Here is a 19,536-nt window from a genome sequence, read left to right as displayed (position 1 = left end):
AAGCGGGTACAGCTTTTCTCTGACTAGACTCTGAGAGGTAAGCGGGTACAGCTTTTCTGTGACTAGACTCTGAGAAGTAAGCGGGTACAGTTTTTCTCTGACTAGACTCTGAGAGGTAAGCAGTACAGTTTTTCTCTGACTAGACTCTGAGAGGTAAGCGGGTACAGCTTTTCTCTGACTAGACTCTGAGAAGTAAGCGGGTACAGTTTTTCTCTGACTAGACTCTGAGAAGTAAGCGGGTACAGCTTTTCTCTGACTAGACTCTGAGAAGTAAGCGGGTACAGTTTTTCTCTGACTAGACTCTGAGAGGTAAGCAGTACAGTTTTTCTCTGACTAGACTCTGAGAGGTAAGCGGGTACAGCTTTTCTCTGACTAGACTCTGAGAGGTAAGCGGGTACAGCTTTTCTCTGACTAGACTCTGAGAAGTAAGCGGGTACAGCTTTTCTCTGACTAGACTCTGAGAAGTAAGCGGGTACAGTTTTTCTCTGACTAGACTCTGAGAGGTAAGCGGGTACAGTTTTTCTCTGACTAGACTCTGAGAAGTAAGCGGGTACAGCTTTTCTCTGACTAGACTCTGAGAAGTAAGCGGGTACAGCTTTTCTCTGACTAGACTCTGAGAAGTAAGCGGGTACAGCTTTTCTCTGACTAGACTGAGAGGTAAGCGGGTACAGCTTCTCTGTGACTAGACTCTGAGAGGTAAGCGGGTACAGCTTCTCTGTGACTAGACTCTGAGAGGTAAGCGGGTACAGCTTCTCTGTGACTAGACTCTGAGAGGTAAGCGGGTACAGTTTTTCTCTGACTAGACTCTGAGAGGTAAGCAGGTACAGTTCATCAATAAAATGGTGTGATTACTGTTGGAATCACACTGTGTTGTTTCGTGAGATGTTGTGAGAAACTCCACCACAAGACGGAGCAACACGGTATGTTATGGATGATAAAGACATGCAATGCTTACTTTTTCAATAAAAGAAAAGCATAAACTCCAGTCTATGTGGATGTAGTCTGAGTTAAATGTTGAAGTAAATGTGTGGTCTAGGGAAGGTCCCAGTTAGTTCTACATCGTTTTTTTAAACATAAGTGATCAAAACACGACATTTATATTATGACACTCATCCATCTGCCCAGCAACTTAGATTAACATGAAATAATATAATGATGTTTAACCATGCGGGTAAAACTTGATGTAATAAGGGTGTCCGGGTAGTGTAGCGGGCTATTCCATTGCCAACATCGGGATTGCCGGTTCGAATCGCCATGTTACCTCCACCTTAGTCGGGAGGTATTGGCCGTGTCTGTGGGTGGGAAGCCGGTTATGGGTATGTGTCCTGGTTGCTGCACTCTGTTCAGGGGGGAGGGAGAACTAGTGGAATAGCGTGATCCTCCCAAGTGCTACGTCCCCCAGGTGAAACTCCTCGCTGTCAGGTGAAAAGAAGCGGCTGGTGACTCCACATGTATGGGAGGAGGCATGTGGTAGTCTGCAGCCCTCCCCAGATCAGCAGAGGGGGTGGAGCAGAGACCGGGACGGCTTGGAAGAGTGGGGTAATTGGCCAAGTACAATTGCGGAGAAAAAGGAGGGGAAAAAAAGTGAAAAAAAACCAACGGTGTAATATTTGATCCAGTGACTGAACTGCAATTTCTTCTTATTTTCCCAACTGAACCAAAGGTATTACAACTGACCCGAGTTACAGCCAACCCTGCTCTACCCAATATCATTATTAATATTATTAATATGGGTGGAACGGTGGCGCAGTGGATAGCGTGGTCTGCTCATAGCAAGAAGGTCCTGGGTTCGAGCCCCGGGGTAGTCCAAACTTGGGGGTCATCCCGGGTCGTCCTCTGTGTGGAGTTTGCATGTTCTCCCCGTGTCTGTGTGGGTTTCCTCCGGGTGTTCCGGTTTCCTCCCACAGTCCAAAGACATGTAGGTCAGGTGACTCGGCCGTACTGTGTGTGTGTGTGTGTGTGTGTGTGTGTGTGTGTGTGTGTGTGTGTGTGTGTGTGTGTGTGTGTGTCTGTCGGCCCTGTGATGGCCTGGCGGTCTGTCCAGGGTGTCCCCCCACCCTGTCTGCCACCCAATGACTGCCGGGATAGGCTCCAGCATCCCCGCGACCCTGGGATCAGGATAAGCGGCTTGGATAATGGATGGATGGATGGATCATCAGCCAAAATCCATCTCACAGCTGTGTTCTGTCTGTACTCTGTTTAAGCTCCAAAACTGTTTATTGTTTCACGTAGGCTGTCGTGCACACATTCTGACCCTGATACCAGATGTTGACACTAAGATCGGGTTATCTCACGGTAAAACAAGTGTTGTGTTGACTCTACCAGATCCCTGTGTCGGCCCTGGTGTCGTTTGTGGAGGCATTGGAGGTGGGCTACAGCAAACACAAGAACCCCTACCACAACCTGATGCATGCCGCTGACATCACGCAGACCGTGCACTACCTGCTGCTCAAAACAGGCATGGTGGTAAGGCCCACAACTACAAGTTACATGATTACATCCATACCTTCCACCACCTCCTTGCTGTGGGTCATGAGCCTATGAGTTCTACAAGTCCAATTAATTTCTGAAATTATGAAATGCATTTTACCAGACTTAATGGTACATATATGCACACAGTTTTCATTGCAAGTAAAATACCTTTATGTGTCTTGTACTTGGATTGAATTATACTTCTCAACAGTATTAAAGATGATTTAATCGCAAGACAATATGCATCGAACCGCCAATGTGGTGGTGTTTGTTTCAAGCTGCACACAAGATGTATTTAAAGAAGTGCCACGTCTTCTTCCCAAGCACTTTGTCAATACTACAAACACAATGAAGCCCATGGTACTGCATGTAGAAAGACAGTACTGGCAGAGTACATGAGTAGACTTTAATATGAACTGTAGTCTGAAGACTGAAGCATGGTGAAGGATTTGGCAGTACTTTAGTTTAGTGCATGTGTACCTAGTCAGTACAGAATTTTACCTTTTCTCTTTATATATTTGCTGCACCTCTTTCCTGCCTCTGAGCTCCTATAGAGGACTCCTATGGAGGACTCCTTCCTATGGAGAACTCCTGTAAAGAACTCCTGTCGATGACTCCTATAGAGGATGCCTATTGTTAAGAAGATTCCATATCCTTCTCTTTGTTTAGTTTATTAATATCTCTTAGATATTACGAGTAGTATTTTAGTTTAGAATAGGCCTATATTTCATGTTCATTCCTAAAGTCCCGCCTAGTCTATGTTTCTATTGGTTAATGGTGAAGTAGCCTGTTTCCTATTGGTTACCTAGGTTGTCAATCATCCCCTGTAGCGAACACGTCACGTCATGTCCTCAGTCGCTCGGGTGAAGTTTGGAGAAGACGCGCGTGTGCCGACCAGTGGTTATTAGCCCCAAGTTCTACAACTAGCTAAGAATTAGTAACGAGAAATAGTGAATGAGCGTTTGTTTGGACATCGTTTGTCGAACTGTGCGTCCATCGTGAGGCAAGTACTGTAGTATTTCTGTTGATTTGTGCGACGTAGATGTGAATGAACCTAGCTAAAATAAGCTAATGCTAGCTACGGTTATTGGACCTGCGTGGGGATAACAATGGCGCTGCCCATGAAGAACATGTGCAGTGAGGTAGAGTTAAACTACTGTGTAGGAGTGGCTGATGTTATTTGATTGCTATCTAGCCTGTAATGTAAGATGAATGATTGGTTGTAGCCTAACTAAATTTGGTGATTTACTTACAAGGATCTAATTATTTAAGTCTATTGCTGTAGTAGTGTATTTCATAGTGCAACTACTGTAATGTGAATAATATTGTTTATTTCTGTTATTCCAGAACCACAACTCATAACACAAATATCCATACAACTCATTAAAAAAACTATGTACACAACTGTTCAGTGCGTGAAGAGATATTAAAGGAAGCCCATCTCTCTCTCTGCTTTCTTACCGATGCCCCACGGTGACGTCGACTCACTACCAGTCAGGGAATCACGAGTAGGCTACCTACCTATCACCTTATACAATGTTACACCTATAGAGGACTCCTTCCTATGGAGAACTCCTTTAGATGACTCATATAGAGGACTCCTTCCTATGGAGGACTCCTTTAGATGACTCATATAGAGGACTCCTTCCTATGGAGGTCTCCTTTAGATGACTCATGTAGAGGACTCCTTCCTATGGAGGACTCCTTTAGATGACTCATGTAGAGGACTCCTTCCTATGGAGGACTCCTTTAGATGACTCATATAGAGGACTCCTTCCTATGGAGAACTCCTTTAGATGACTCATGTAGAGGACTCCTTCCTATGGAGAACTCCTTTAGATGACTCATATAGAGGACTCCTTCCTATGGAGAACTCCTTTAGATGACTCATGTAGAGGACTCCTTCCTATGGAGAACTCCTTTAGATGACTCATATAGAGGACTCCTTCCTATGGCGAACTCCTTTAGATGACTCATATAGAGGACTCCTTCCTATGGAGGACTCCTTTAGATGACTCATGTAGAGGACTCCTTTTGATGACTCATATAGAGGACTCCTTCCTATGGAGGATTACTGTTGTTTGTTGGATTACTGCTGTTGTTTTCTTGTTTGTCTTCGTCGCCTTTTGTATGTCTGTGCAGTGTTTAAATCGGAGAGTACCGCCGGCGTGGTGTGTGGCTGCCGCTTCTGCCACTGTCTTGTCTTTCCTCTCTGTCCCCGTGTTTTTTGCCCCTCCGTGCTAGCCGCCTAACTAGCTAACTGGCTAACCACCGCTCGGCTAACGTTAGCTTTATGTGAGCTCTGACCTCCTGGCTCTCCACGCTAGCTTGCGGATCTGGCTCCGTCCCCGAACCCCCGCTGGATTATTTTCTTTATTTTCCCTCGGCAGGGGACACTATCCCTCTTTGGGCCATCATCAAACTGGGACTAGCGTAATCTGGGCATCACCATCCCTGGCAACACTCCCCTTCATATCGTGAGTAGCTTTGGTTGACGGACGAGATCAGGCAGGAGTCTCCATGGACGATGATGTTTGCGGATGACATTGTGATCTGTGGTGAGAGTAGGGTGCAGGTGGAGGAGAGCCTGCAGAGGTGGAGGTATGCACTGAAGAGAAGAGGAATGAAAGTCAGTAGGAGCAAGACAGAATACCTATGTGTGAATGAGAGGGAGGACAGTGGAATGGTCAGGATGTAAGGAGTGGAGGTGACGAAGGCGTATGAGTTTAAATACTTGGGGTCAACTGTCCAAAGTAGCGGGGAGTGCAGTAGAGAGGTGAAGAAGAGAGTGCAGGCAGGGTGGAGTGGGTGGAGAAGAGTATCAGGAGTGATGTGTGACAGAAGGGTACCAGCAAGAGTTAAAGGGAAGGTTTACAAGATGGTTGTGAGACCAGCTATGTTGTATGGTCAGGAGACAGTGGCACTGATGAAAAGACAGGAGGTGGAGCTGGAGGTGACAGAGATGAAGATGCTAAGATTTTCATTGGGAGTGATGAAGAAGGACAGGATTAGGAAGGAGTATATTAGAGGGACAGCTCAGGTTGGACAGTTTGGAGACAAAGCCAGAGAGACAAGATTGAGATGGTTTGGACATGTATGGAGGAGAGATGCTGGGTATATTGGCAGAAGGATGCTGAATATGGAGCTGCCAGGGAAGAGGAGGGCCAAAGAGGAGGTTTATGGATGTCGTGAGGGAAGACATAGAGGTGGCTGGTGTGACATAAGAAGACGCAGAAGACAGGAAGAAATGGAAACGGATTATCCGCTGTGGCGCCCCCTAACGGGAGGAGCCGAAAGTATTAGTAGATGTACTGGGTATATGTGTTGGGTATATGCATTGGGCATATATATATTGGTATATGTACTGGATATATATGTTGGGTATATGTACAGGGTATATTTATTGGTATATGTACTGGGTATATATGTTGGGTATATGTACTGGGTATATTTGCACTGGGTATATGTGTTGGGTATATGTACTGGGTATATTTGCACTGGGTATATGTGTTGGGTATATGTACTGGGTATATATGTTGGCTATCACACACACACATATATATATATATATATATATATATATGTGTGTGTGTGTGTGTGTGTGTGTGTGTACTGGGTATATATGTTGGGTATATGTACTGGGTATATATATTGGGTATATGTACTGGGTATATATGTTGAGTATATATGTTGGGTATATATATTGGATATATGTACTGATTATATATGTTGGGTATATGTACTGGGTATATATGTTGGATATATATATTGGGTATATGTCGCTAGAAGAGGTAAGAAGAGATGTTGTATGATGCATGTGTATGTATGTACTATACATACACATGCATCATATAACCTATAGATGGCGTGGTGCCTGCGGGGTCTCTTACTGCCCCGGCCTCTGCCCGTTTCATTCTGCAGAAGCTGTTGTGTGGTGTTGTAATCATTGCACTCGCTGTCCTCACATCACTGGCTGTGTATGTTTTCTCTTAGCAATACATGTTTTACCACTGAACTCCACCAGAATAAAAGACACATGCAACTGCAGAGAAGAGGCAGAGCAGTCTGTAAAGGAGCAAGTCTTTTACTGGACTTCAGGAAAACACAACAAAACAAAAGACCACTGCACAACAGGGCAGGCAATAACGCAAACTAGAATTAGCATATGTATCTAAACGATGCAAAAATATTCTCCCACAGAGGAGGCAGATGAGACACTCTCATACATACAGGAGGCAGATGAGACACTCTCATACACACAGGAGGCAGATGAGACACTCTCATACACACAGGAGGCAGATGAGACACTCTCATACACACAGGAGGCAGATGAGACACTCTCATACACACAGGAGGCAGATGAGACACTCTCTCACAAGGTCTTCCGCAGACCAACCTGAAGCTTTTCTACTTCTCAACCCGGACTGTCTGCAAAACACCCAGTCAAATAGTCCCCAGAACAGGTGCCGCTAATCACAGTCCAACCAGTAGGTGGTGCCACTCATACTGGCTGACTGCAGGCTGACAGGGGAATGTCACCTGTTGGCTGTTGATCCTCTGGCCAGTAATCGTGTCAATAAATTGAAATTTGAATTTTTTCTTTTTGATATTAAAAAAAATCATTGCTAGGATATTTGTGCAGTTGCATAGAAAATGTTTGAAAGGAGAACGGGCATCACCCTTTACTTTGTAAGATATTGTACGTTTTATTTATTTATTTATTTATTACTTTATTGATCTCTGTGGGGAAATTCTTCCTCTCTATTTAAGCCATCCTAGCTGTGTAGCTAGGAGCAGTGGGCAAGTGCCGTGCAGTGCCCGGGAACCAGCTGCAGTTGGTCTCACCATGCCTCGGTCAGGGCACAGACAGGAGTACTGACCCTAACATGCATGTCTTTTTGATGGTGGGGGAAACCGGAGCACCTGGAGAAACCCACCACAGACATGGAGAGAACATGCAAACTCCGCACAGAGGACAACCTGGGATGACCCCCAAGGTTGGACAACTCTAGGGTTCAAACCCAGGACCTTCTTGCTGTGAGGCGACAGTGCTAACCACTGCGCCACTGTGCTGCTATTGTGTATTTGTGCTAGTAGGAGAGTTTATATTGCAAGCTTATTCCGTTTTTTGGGGAAATGAGAAGCTGGCTTAAAGACTGCCACAGTGCAGAAATTTTGTCGTGTCTGACCTACTGTGTTAAATTGGACAGCAGAATCCAGTATTCTAATTTTTGTAAATCTAAATTTATATTGGCCTTTTGTAAACACTTTTGGCAACTCAACAATTCTCACAATGCATAGCTTTAAATAGCAGTTAATTTCTGTGTATGCATAAGATATTTGCTCTCACATAGAGAAAGAAGGGGGGACACACTGCAGTATGAGAAGCGTACTGGTTAGAAATGTGAACATTCACTGGTGAGCAGGCCACCTTCCCTTGCCGGTGAAGTACACCAGGTGTGACTTGCTGTTTCTTCTCAGAAACAGCTCAGCACACTACATATTTACCTCCCTCACTCTCTTTCTTGCTTTCTAAGCACTGGATGACTGAGTTGGAGATCTTCGCCATGATCTTTGCAGCTGCCATCCATGACTACGAACACACAGGGACCACCAATAACTTCCACATCCAGACCAGGTAACGTCCTTCAGAACCATAAAACAGCCCACAAAGTTGAATTCAATCTTCTGCGGGGATGATGGAGGAGCGAGTGCCCCGGCCCTCATCCTCATTAGGCTCAGCAGAAAGTTAGATGGGGACTGTGAAGTGTAAAACAGTGAGACAATACACACTAAAGTCAAAGAGCCACCCCAGTAAACGGGGGTTAAATGAGATGTTAAAGCACCTGGTAATGGCATCGTTTTGAAACACAGGTCAGGCACGGCCATTTTTTACAACGACCGTGCCGTGCTGGAGAACCACCACGTGAGTGCCGCCTACCGCCTCTTACAGGATGATGATGAAATGAACATCCTCTACAATCTGTCCAAAGATGACTGGAGGTGAGAGGAAACGCCCCTGCTGGCCTTACCGCAGGACTTTCTATTTAGCCCTGACTGGCCTGTCGTATCAGTTCACTCATGACATGTGTGGGGAACCTAAAATCACGTGATAATGGAAGTGTAAATACCCCCAAAGTGACACCTGCACAGTGAATCGTAGGTGCTTCCTTTGTAATCACATGTTCTTCTTCTTCTCCTCACCCCTTCCGCTGTTCCCTCTGCCCTCCAGAGAGCTGCGAGCCCTGGTTATAGAGATGGTTCTGGCCACGGACATGTCCTGTCACTTCCAGCAGATTAAAGCTATGAAGAATTTCCTGCAGCAACCCGAGGCGTGAGTACTGGACTATCCGTGGAACCGTTACTTGCTGTATGACGTCTGATTTACCAACTTACCATACCACCTAATGTGCCAACTCAAAAGATCCCCCTCAGTGTCCACGAGGCTGCTGCCATAGCAACCAGTATAACTGCAGCCACACGGCCTCTGCCTCATGTGCTCCTCCTCCTTATCGCTTCACATCCAGATCGCTCATCTGTGTGTTGAAGGGACCTGCTTCATTAACCTTCAGAAAGCTGCTTGAAGGAATATTTTTATTGTAAAATGGTACCCTTTTATTGCTATTAATGTTCAAAATACCCCCCAAAGCCCCAATCTAATGTGTACGTTATACTTACGATGGCCTGGTGGCCTGTCCAGTGTGTCTCCCCGCCTGCTGCCCAGTGACCGCTGGGATAGCCTCCAGCATTCCCGCCACCCTGAGAGCAGGATAAGATAAGCAGTTTGGATGATGGATGACTACAAACATGCAAAACATATAAGAAGTCACAGTTTTAGAAGATATGGAATGAAACAACTGTTTTCAGATAGATAGATAGATAGATAGATAGATAGATAGATAGATAGATAGATAGATAGATAGATAGATAGATAGATAGATAGCTTGTTTATTAGCCACATCACCAAGGCCAGTGGAATTTGTTTTTGGAACAATATGTAAAAACTCTGCAGCTCAGTACACACACTGACAACAGCAGACCATCCACATACTATCACAAAACAATACAGTGATACAGAACATATGACACACAACCGCATGCAACAGGTGAATGGCACGTGTGCATGCACCGTAATGTGTGAGAAGGAGACTAGAGGGAGGAATTCAGAGTCCTGATAGCTAGGAGGAAAAGCTGTTTGTGAAGTGTTTAGTCTTCGTGGAGAGTGACCTTTAACGCCTCCCTGAGGGAAGGAGCCGAAAGATGTGCTGAGCTAGAAGAGGTGATGAGCAGGATGTGAGGGGTCAGACATGATCTTCTTTGCTCGCTTTACAGTCCGGTTGGTATGTAGAGAGCCAACTGAGGGGAGTGGGTTCCCTATGATTTTGGATGCCTTGTTGACAATCCGCTGTAGTTATTTCCGGTTTGACTGTCCATGCTGCTGTACTATACTGTAATAGAGGATGTGATGATGGACTCGATGATGGCTGAGTAGAACAGAACGAGAAGTTGATGCTTGATCTGGCATTTTTTAAGCTGGAAGGAAGTAAAGTCATTGTTGAGTTTCTGCGATGATGTGTTTAGTGTTAGTTTTCTACTGTATGTTCCAAGGAATTTAAGAGTCGGTGGCGGGGATGGGGTCTCTGTCTAATAGATGGGTATTTTAGGATTCAGCAAGTCATAATGAGTTCCTGGGTTCTGGCTGTATTAAGCAGGAGGTCATTGTTTGTGCACCAAATGACAGCTTGGTCCACTTCAGTGCGGTACTGGGTTTCATCATTGTAAGAGAAGGTGAGGCCTACAATGGTTGTGTCATCTGCATATTTTAATATTTTCACAGAACTGTCCATAGATTTTAAATGGATGGTGTAAAGTGAAAAGAGCAACGGGGAGAGAACACAGCCCTGGCAGCACCCCTGGTACTGAGGGTAAGAGGGTATGCGGTTAGGTTATTAAGCTTCACCCTCTTTGGTCTGTTCCTGTGACAGCAACTCATATTTGATGTTTGCTTACTTGTAATCTTTGACCATGTATGACCTATACCATGTTTACCTTTATTTTACATTGCTGAGACAGATGCTTAAAGTTCATGTGTAACCGAACAAAAATAGTTTTATAGTCTTCTCCATGTGAACAAATAAAGGCTATTTGTTAACTGTTGGCTGTCCAGGATGTCTCCCCGCCTGCCGCCCAGTAACTGCTGGGATAGGCTCCAGCATCCCCCATGACCCTGAGAGCAGGATAAGCGGTTTGGATAATGGATGGATGGATGTTAACTGTTGGTTGATAGCAGATGAATGTATGGGACATTCACTGAGTGTAGCAAGTCTGTACACAGTAACTGGAGAAATGGCCTTGATGGGATGTGAGCTGGAAGACATGAGATGAGGAGAGAACAGGCATCTGCCCAATAAGAGAGACTGTACTGTATTGACTGGAACACATTCAAGCATCTACGGCTTGTGTGTCATGTTCATGAACATATTATATTAAAGTGTGACAATACTGTAAGAGGTTTTTGTCTCACTCCTCATTTAATGTCAGAGTGGAATTAAATAATTGCCATAACAGTTCCACAGGGTGCTCTGAATCCAGTGGCATATGGCTAGGTCAAGATTCATGCCCAAGAGTATGGTAGAGTTTGAGCGGGTTGATGGAGTTGAAGGCGGAACTAAAGTCTATGAGCAGGATGCATTTGCGGGAGATTGGTGATTCCAGGTGTTGTAGGGCATGGTGGACTGCTATGCTGACTACATCCTCAACAGACCGGTTGGATTGATAGGTAAACTGATATGGGTCCATCACTGCGGAGGTGCAGAATTTCAAGTATTGACAGAATGATGCGCTAAAATGCTTTCATGGCCACAGATGTTAGGGCAACTGGTCTGAAGTCATCGAGGCAGATGATCTGTGAAGACTTTGGCACAGGAACAATGTTAGAGATTTGAAGCACTGTGGGACTGTACATTGGCTTAGAGGAGCATTAAATATGGTGGTAAGTTCTGGGGCCAATGAGCTCCACAGTGGCTCACCAAAGCAGGACTGATCCATCTGGCCCTGCTGCTTTCCTGATGTTCAGCGTATTGCATTTAGCTCTCACCTCATCCTGCTGGATGCAGAAGGGTGGTGTTGGAGTGGAAGTGGGGAAGGGGTGGGGGGGTGGCTGGTGGAATAGGTTTTTCAAATCTTGCATACAACTCGTTTAATTTATCTGGGAGGTTTGGGTCATTATCTGAAAGGGAGCAGGGGCGTTTTTGTTTTTTTGTTTTTGTTTTTTCGTAGTCTGTCATGTGCTTAAGTTTTTTTCCATATTGATCTGATTTTACTGTATGAGAATTGATCTGGCGTTACTGTGGGAGAATTGATCTGGTGTTACTGTATGAGAATTGATCTGGCGTTACTGTGTGAGAATTGATCTGGCGTTACTCTGTGAGAATTGAGCTGGTGTTACTCTGTGAGAATTGTGCTGGTGTTACTCTGTGAGAATTGAGCTGGTGTTACTCTGTGAGAATTGATCTGGCGTTACTCTGTGAGAATTGATCTGGCGTTACTCTGTGAGAATTGAGCTGGTGTTACTCTGTGAGAATTGTCCCAGTACCGAGAATTGGTACCGGGACAAGATGTATCAGCAGAGCAGGTACCGGGACAAGATGTAGCAGCAGAGCAGGTACCGGGACAAGATGTATCAGCAGAGCAGGTACCGGGACAAGATGGAGCAGCAGAGCAGGTACCGGGACAAGATGGAGCAGCAGAGCAGGTACCGGGGCAAGATGTATCAGCAGAGCAGGTACCGGGTTAAGATGTATCAGCAGAGCAGGTACCGGGACAAGATATAGCAGCAGAGCAGGTACCGGGACAAGATGTATCAGCAGAGCAGGTACCGGGACAAGATGTATCAGCAGAACAGGTACCGGGACAAGATGTATCAGCAGAACAGGTACCGGGACAAGCTTCACAGCAGCCATTTAAGTGTCATTCAAGTGACATGAAACAGAATTTTTGAAATCACAACCAACTAAAACATCTGCTTCATCTAACCACATTGGGCAGAAATTCCCATGAACAGGCATCCAGATTGGTTGGCGTGGCGTGGCGCTCTATTCCATTGCCTATGAACGCGGGCATCGCCGGTTAAAATCTCCGTGTTACCTTGGTCGGCTTGGTCAGGTGTCCCTACAGACACAATTGTCCGTGTCTGCGGTTGGGAAGCTGGTTATGGGTGTGTGTCCTGGTTGCTGCACTCGCACCTCCTCCGGTTGGTCTGGGTGCCTGTTCGCGGGAGCGGGGACTGGGGGGAATAGCGTGATCCTCCCATGTGCTACGTCCCCCTGGTGAAACTCCTCACTGTCAGGCGAAAAGAAGCGGCTGGTGACTCCACATGTATGGGAGGAGGCATGTGGTAGTCTGCAGCCCTCCCCGGATCAGCAGAGGGGGTGGAGCAGTGACCGGGATGGCTCGGAAGAGTGCGTTAATTGGCCGGGTACAATTGGGGAAAAAAGAGAGGGGGGGTAAATAAATAAATTCCTATGAACAGCATTAAAATGTCATGGCACTATCAAAAAAATAATCTGTTTGTTAAGTGATGGCTGTTTAAACCTGATATTCATGTCAGAGGAAAAACAAGCTGCAGTTTTATTCTGGTATCCTGTTGGAGCCATCAGTTTGCCACTGTCATTGTTTTGTAGACAACCAAATGTTGAATGTGCAAAAATAATCCACGATATCCTAGTGCCCTGCCTCTCATCTGTCAACCAAGCTGTAGTCTTGCATGGATAGGTAATGTAAAGGCTGTGCTCTGTGCCCTGTTTGTAGAATTGACAAGCCCAAGGCCTTATCCTTGCTCCTCCACACTGCAGACATCAGCCACCCAGCCAAACAGTGGAATCTCCACCACCGCTGGACCACCTCGCTCCTGGAGGAGTTCTTCAGACAGGTAAAGCACTTTGTAACATTGTTAAGAAAAGTGCTACATAAATAAACTTTATTCATCCATCCATCCATTATCCAAACCACTTATCCTGCTCTCAGGGTTGCGGGGAAAGTTTATTAGTATTATTAGTATTATTCTTGTTGTTGATGTTATTAGTATTATTGTTGATGTTATTATTATTATTATTATTATTAGTGGTAGTAGTAGTAGTAGTAGGAGTAGTAGTAGTATTGTTGTTGTTGTTGTTGTTGGTAGTAGTATTATTATTAGGTAGACATATATGTTTCAATAACAGTTGGGAATCTCTTTCAACTAACATGTTTTTGCTGTCTTTGGTCACATAGAATTACTTCTGAAGATTAATGATCCTAACAATGATACAAGCGGGGACGATAGTCGTAGTAGTGGTGGCAGTAGGGTTTGAACGCGTTATCATGACTGGTGGTAGGACATTTACATTCACTTGTCTAATAGAAAGCTTTATCAAAAGAGATTTGTAAGAGATTCAGCAAATTAGAAAATATATTTGTAGAGCGCTGAAACATATATTAGCCAAGACTGCATCACGTCAAGTGCAATTATTCATTCATTCATGCATTCATTCATTCATCCGCCGCTTTTCCGGGGTCGGGTCACGGTGGCAGCAACCTAAGTAGGGCACTCCAGATGTCCCTCTCTCCAGCAACAGTCTCCAGCTCCTCCTGGGGATCCCAAGGCGTTCCCAGACCACAAAGACCACAAAGACTATCATCGATCTTTGGCCTAAGGTGTTCTGGTACCAAGTACACTTATGAACTACCTTATGTTCGAACATGGTGTTTGTTATGGCCAATCCATGACTCACACAGAATTCCAATAACAAGGCACCGCTCGAGTTCAGATTGGGGAGGCCGTTCCTCCCAATCACACCCCTCCAGGTTTCTCCATCATTGCCCACGTGAGCGTTGAAGTTCCCCAGCAGAACTATAGAGTCCCGACGCAAAGCTCTATCGAGGACACCACCCAGAGACTCCAAGAAGGCCGGATACTCTGAACTGCTATTCGGTGCATAAGCACACACAACAGTCAGAGCCCGTAGTGACTTGCAGTCGTATAGAGGCAACCCTCTCATTCCCCGGGGAGAACTCCAACAAGGCGGTGCTCAACCGGGGACTTGTGAGTATCCCCACACCACCCGGCACCTGTCACCTTGGCCAACTCCGGAAAAGTAATGAGTCCAGCCCCTCTCCAGGTGTTTGGTACCAGAGCCCATGCTATGTGTGGAGGTGAGCCCAACTATATCTAGTTGGTACCACTCCACTTCCCGCACCAGCTCAGGCTCCTTCCCTGCCAGAGATGTGACATTCCACGTCCTGAGGACCAATCTGCAATGCCAGAAGTCGGCACGCCCCGGTCTCTGCCTTTGCCTGCTGCCCGGCCTGCATTGCACCCTACCCCAATGCTCATCCCCACGTGTGGTGGGTCCATGGGGTGGTGGCTCCATGTTTTTTTTTAGGAGTTTGACCAGGGGGACGTCATGTGCGTGGAAGGATCACACTATTCCCCCCAGTTCCCCCTCCCCCCTGAACAGGCGCCCCGACCCACCAGAAGAGGCGCTATTGCAGCGACCAGGACACATACCTACATCCGACTTCCCACCCGTAGACACGGCCAATTGTGTCTGTAGGGATGCCCGACCAAGCCGGAGGGATTCGAACCAGCCCGACCAAGCCGCAGGGATTCAAACCAGCGAGCCTCATGTTGGTAGGCATTAGAATACAGCACTACGCTACCCGGACGCCCGACTCCTGATTTCTAACTTTTACAAAAAAAAGTTTATGCACAGTTGATCAGGATGTTGGATTACGTGGAAAATTAGCTACCTGGACATAAGAGGGAACCTGTCAAAACCTGTCATTGTGTGCTCCAGGAAGAACACAATGAAGACTGAAAGAGCCCCGAGTAATTCCAAACCACTGCAGGTCGAATCTTGTGAGTTTAGAACAAAGATTCAGTTCTTTTCCACCATCATTCATTTTTGTCAAACTGAGCACGGCACTTAAAAACCGGCAGTCAGTTTGACCACCCGTGGTCGTTTGAGGTAGGCGCAAAATCTCGGTCGTTCTAGCGTTGAACAAAATTAAGACAGAAACGTATTGTATATAGCTGGCAAAAAGGACTTTGGTGAAGCAGGTTTTCACTGGCTGAGGCCAAAAGGAAACTCACAAGGCAAACCTACGTAATATGTCTCCTCAAAGAAGTGGGAGGGTTTCCTTTCTGATTTACGTAATAGTACTAACTAATAAACTGTCACAGGGGAAACAAGAAATAATGATGTGGATATTAACAACTATGTTAAAAGGAGTTGGTCAATGAATCCATACGGTAAACAGAAATCCGACTGTCAGAGAGCCGTCTCTCATCAAGACTGATACATTCTCGTCCCAGTTCTGAGAACATTGAATGACAATGTATGGGGGCAGGTCTCCCTAGAAGCCTAGCTGTGATTCCTGTGATTCATAGATGAGCAGCTGTAGGTTTTGTAACCATTCACCATGGGGAATGGCTGTTTGTTGTGGTGCAGTGGTGAAAATTGAACCAGAAACCCAGATCTCAGCTCAAAGGGGAGGTTTTATTTTACCACAAGATAACAAAAGTGATCCAAAAATATAGACATTACTTCTAAGTGCAATAAAAATATTTCTTCTACAAAACCAAAAATCTTCTCTCTCTCTAACACAGTGGTTCTCAAAGTGTGAGGCACAACCCATGGCGGGGCACAGAGGCACTGCAAGGGGGGTGCAAGTCCAGGAAATAAACAGAGGGGTGGGGGGGGACAAGAGTGTACTAGAGATTTAACAGGTGCTAATAGTGAAGTGTAACAGAGAAGAAAACTAAAAAATTGTAAAATCTCCCCAGTATTCTTTCCTTTCTATTTCCCAGCAGTGAGATGGGCCCCTAACATATGGGTGAAGGCCAGATGTAGATGTGGTTATTAAGGACCAACAATAGTTCAATAATCTCCCCCTCCTTTTTGTCCATCTGATAAAGCAACTGGTTTTTGATCGCAGAGTGGGGGTAGCTCACAGGAACACTTTGATCAGTGGGCCTGCCATCAAGGACAAGGACATTAGCACAGGCCTGCATGAGGTTGGGGTCTCAGAGCTAGGCTGTCCCAAACTCTCCTCCAATAGGGAACTGTTCTGAAGTTGGCATCCAGTCACTGACATCTGTAGAGGTTTCAATACCAGGTTCATCTTGTTGTGGGTTAGAGTCGCTTTCCACTGGTGCCTTCCCCGCCAGTTCAGTGTCCTCAGGCCTACGGGAACCTGACTCCTCAGCTTCTCCTTCATTATCTGCTTCACTGACTGAGCGGTTATTGGATGTCGCATCTGCCTGTAACACTCAAAGGGGAGAACAGCGCATGTTTCTTATAGACAAGGTTATAGATTTCCGTTTAGATTTTTTGGAAATGTTAGCTGTTTCCTTTGGGACAGAACATCCTTCCCTCCTCAGGTTGAAATACAGGTCGCAGTGCCGCTCAAAGAGGAGAGACACCAGCAGGTTTGGAACCAGGCACACTTGAACCTGGCACTGCCCCTGGTCTTTGAAGCTCTCGCATGCAATGGGGTATTCCCTGGTGTCTCCATGAATACATGACAACCTAACTGGAAGAGAGGTATCCTTGTGTTCTTTGTCCACCGCACAGGATTGGGCTAAGGTGAACATGCTACCAGTGTCTATCGTAGCAATTGTCTGTCTTCCATTGATCCGGATTGTCAACATCAAGGCTGGATTGATCTCCAACCCCCAACAGGTGATCAACAGGTTGCAGGGCTTTCTCCCAATCGTGTCTGACCCTTCTGTTGGCATGGGCTCATCCATGAGGGGGCACTGTCATAACAAATGTCCCACCTCGTGATGATGAAAGCAGCATCGTATCTCACAATGGGCTTGGCCTCAATATGGGTCATGATATCGGACTGGATCTATGGTGCGAGGCTCTGGTTGGCGTTCCATCCATCTCCCTCCCAGGGACCGGTTTCTCCCCATGAGGGGCTCTTGACTGACTTGAGCAGCTGGTCACATTTTTTGGGGTTACTTCATGTCATATGGCAGGGCCTGTAGGTAGCAATCCAATACAAGGCACTCCAGTATTTGCTGGAGAGCAGCCTGATCTCTTAGAAGCCGCCTTGTGGCAATGCGAATTAACTTGTACATTTGGGACCTAGGGGACTCAGGTGGCAGGAAGGTCTACTCATGGTACTTTTGGGTGTATACCTGAGGGCTAAGAGCACATTTGCTCAGGATTTTAGTCTTCAGTCTCTTGTAATCTACAGCAGTAACATTGTCCAGGTCCAGAGAGGCTCTTTGGGCTGGGCCAGTTAAAAAGGGGGCAATTAGTCCTTGCCCAATGCGTGTTGGGCCACTGCTCCTGTATTGCACTCCTTTCAAAGACCTGTAGGTAGGCCTCCACATCATCAGCCTCTTTCATTTCTGAGAGGCACCAGCTGGGTGTCCCCATTCTCGCTGGAGGATCTCCGTGACCTGGCCGTGCCAGGTTGGCCAGGGCCTGGATTTCACCCTGGAGAAGGTTATTCCCATGCTGATGTTCCTCCAAGAGAGCCTTGGTTTGGTGTAACTGTGTGAGTGAGGCCTCCACCAGTTGCTGTAGCATGGCCTCCATGGTTTACTCAGTAATAGAAAAAAACAGTCAAAAAACATCTGTCAGTTAAAATTTGTGTGGCAGCAGTAACCCTAGATGACCATCAGGGGATTCTCTGCCCACATTCCCCACCATCTGTAACAAATCACCATGGGGAATGGGTGTTTCTTGTGGTGCAGTGGTTAAAATTGAACTGGAAACCCAAAGGGAAGGTTTTATTTTACCAAAAGAAAACAAGAATCATCCAAAAATATAGACACTGATTTTAAAGTAACAAAAATATTTCTTCTTAGCGAAACCAAAAACCTTCTCTCTCTCTCTCTCTCTCTCTCTTGCTCTCTCTCTCTCTCTCTCTCTCTCTCTCTCTCTCTCTCTCTCTAACCAGTCCTAGAGTCCACATTGGTTCTCAGCTGTCTTCAGGCTGCTTTGCATGTGGTGTCCTCACCATCTCAGCTTTTTCTTAAAAGGCTACCTGGGAGGCTTTATATAGGCCTGGGAGAGGCAACCACTTAATGGTAAATAGACTGGATTTATATAGCACTTTTCTAGTCTACCCACCACTCAAAGCTCTTTACAGTATATGCCTCATAATCACCTATTCACACACACATTCATACACTGATGGTGGAGGCTGCCATGCAAGGCGCCGAACTGCTCGTCACGAGCAGCTAGGGGTTCAGTGTCTTGCTCAAGGACACTTTAGCGCACATTCTGGAGGAGCCGGGGATCGAACCAGCGACCTTCCAATTACTAGACCACCCACTCTACATCCTGAGTCATGGTGCCCCCAACCCCAACCACTTGCAGGTGTGCAGACTTGAGTACCCACGGGTGTGATCAGGTCGGGCATGGAGAGGACCCAGCAGATCAGGGCTTTGCGTTCATCTCCTGGTCACATAGAGTCCCTCGACTGTGACATGGCTCCATATGTCACAGTTCCTAATCAGTGGATTTTCTATGTAGCGGCTAACTAATCATAGTAATAGAAATGCCAGAGACAATAAATGGCTTTATGCCACTAATCATCATTTGGTTGTCAGTGTTTTGGTAATAAATGGGCCTTCAAGTTGATGCTGTACAGCTCCTTGCATTTGGAAAAAATAGTTTTTGTAGAGTTTGGTTAAGACACTATAGATTTGCAGTTAACAGCCATGATATCACAGAATACCTATACATGAATGAGAGGGAGGACAGTGGAATGGTGAGGATGCAAGGAGTAGAGGTGATGAAGGTGGGTGAGTTTAAATACTTGGGGTCAACTGTCCAAAGTAACAGGGAGTGCAGAAGAGAGGGGAAGAAGAGTGCAGGCAGGGTGGAGTGGGTGGAGAAGAGTGTCAGGAGTGATTTGTGACAGAAGGGTACCAGCAAGAGTTAAAGGGAAGGTTTACAAGGTGGTTGTGAGACCAGCTATGTTGTATGGTTTGGAGACAGTGGTACTGATAAAAAGCACTGATGAAAAGACAGGAGGTGGAGGTGGCAGAGATGAAGATGA

General features: G+C 46.0%; 1 protein-coding gene across 1 annotated transcript in view; it reads left to right on the top strand.

Moving 5' to 3' along the window:
• Positions 1-19,536, top strand: part of pde1ca (phosphodiesterase 1C, calmodulin-dependent a) — a 192,949-nt gene that overhangs the window by 121,324 nt on the left and 52,089 nt on the right. Inside the window, exons 8-12 of the mRNA XM_056299337.1 lie at positions 2,326-2,466; positions 8,010-8,110; positions 8,347-8,475; positions 8,705-8,806; positions 13,282-13,402. Coding sequence (XP_056155312.1) covers positions 2,326-2,466; positions 8,010-8,110; positions 8,347-8,475; positions 8,705-8,806; positions 13,282-13,402 — 594 coding nt within the window. The remainder of the gene's footprint in view (positions 1-2,325; positions 2,467-8,009; positions 8,111-8,346; positions 8,476-8,704; positions 8,807-13,281; positions 13,403-19,536) is intronic.

Source organism: Lampris incognitus, chromosome 19, assembly GCF_029633865.1.
Source record: "Lampris incognitus isolate fLamInc1 chromosome 19, fLamInc1.hap2, whole genome shotgun sequence".
NCBI classification, from domain to species: domain Eukaryota; kingdom Metazoa; phylum Chordata; class Actinopteri; order Lampriformes; family Lampridae; genus Lampris; species Lampris incognitus.
This window is presented reverse-complemented; position numbering and strand designations above follow the sequence as displayed.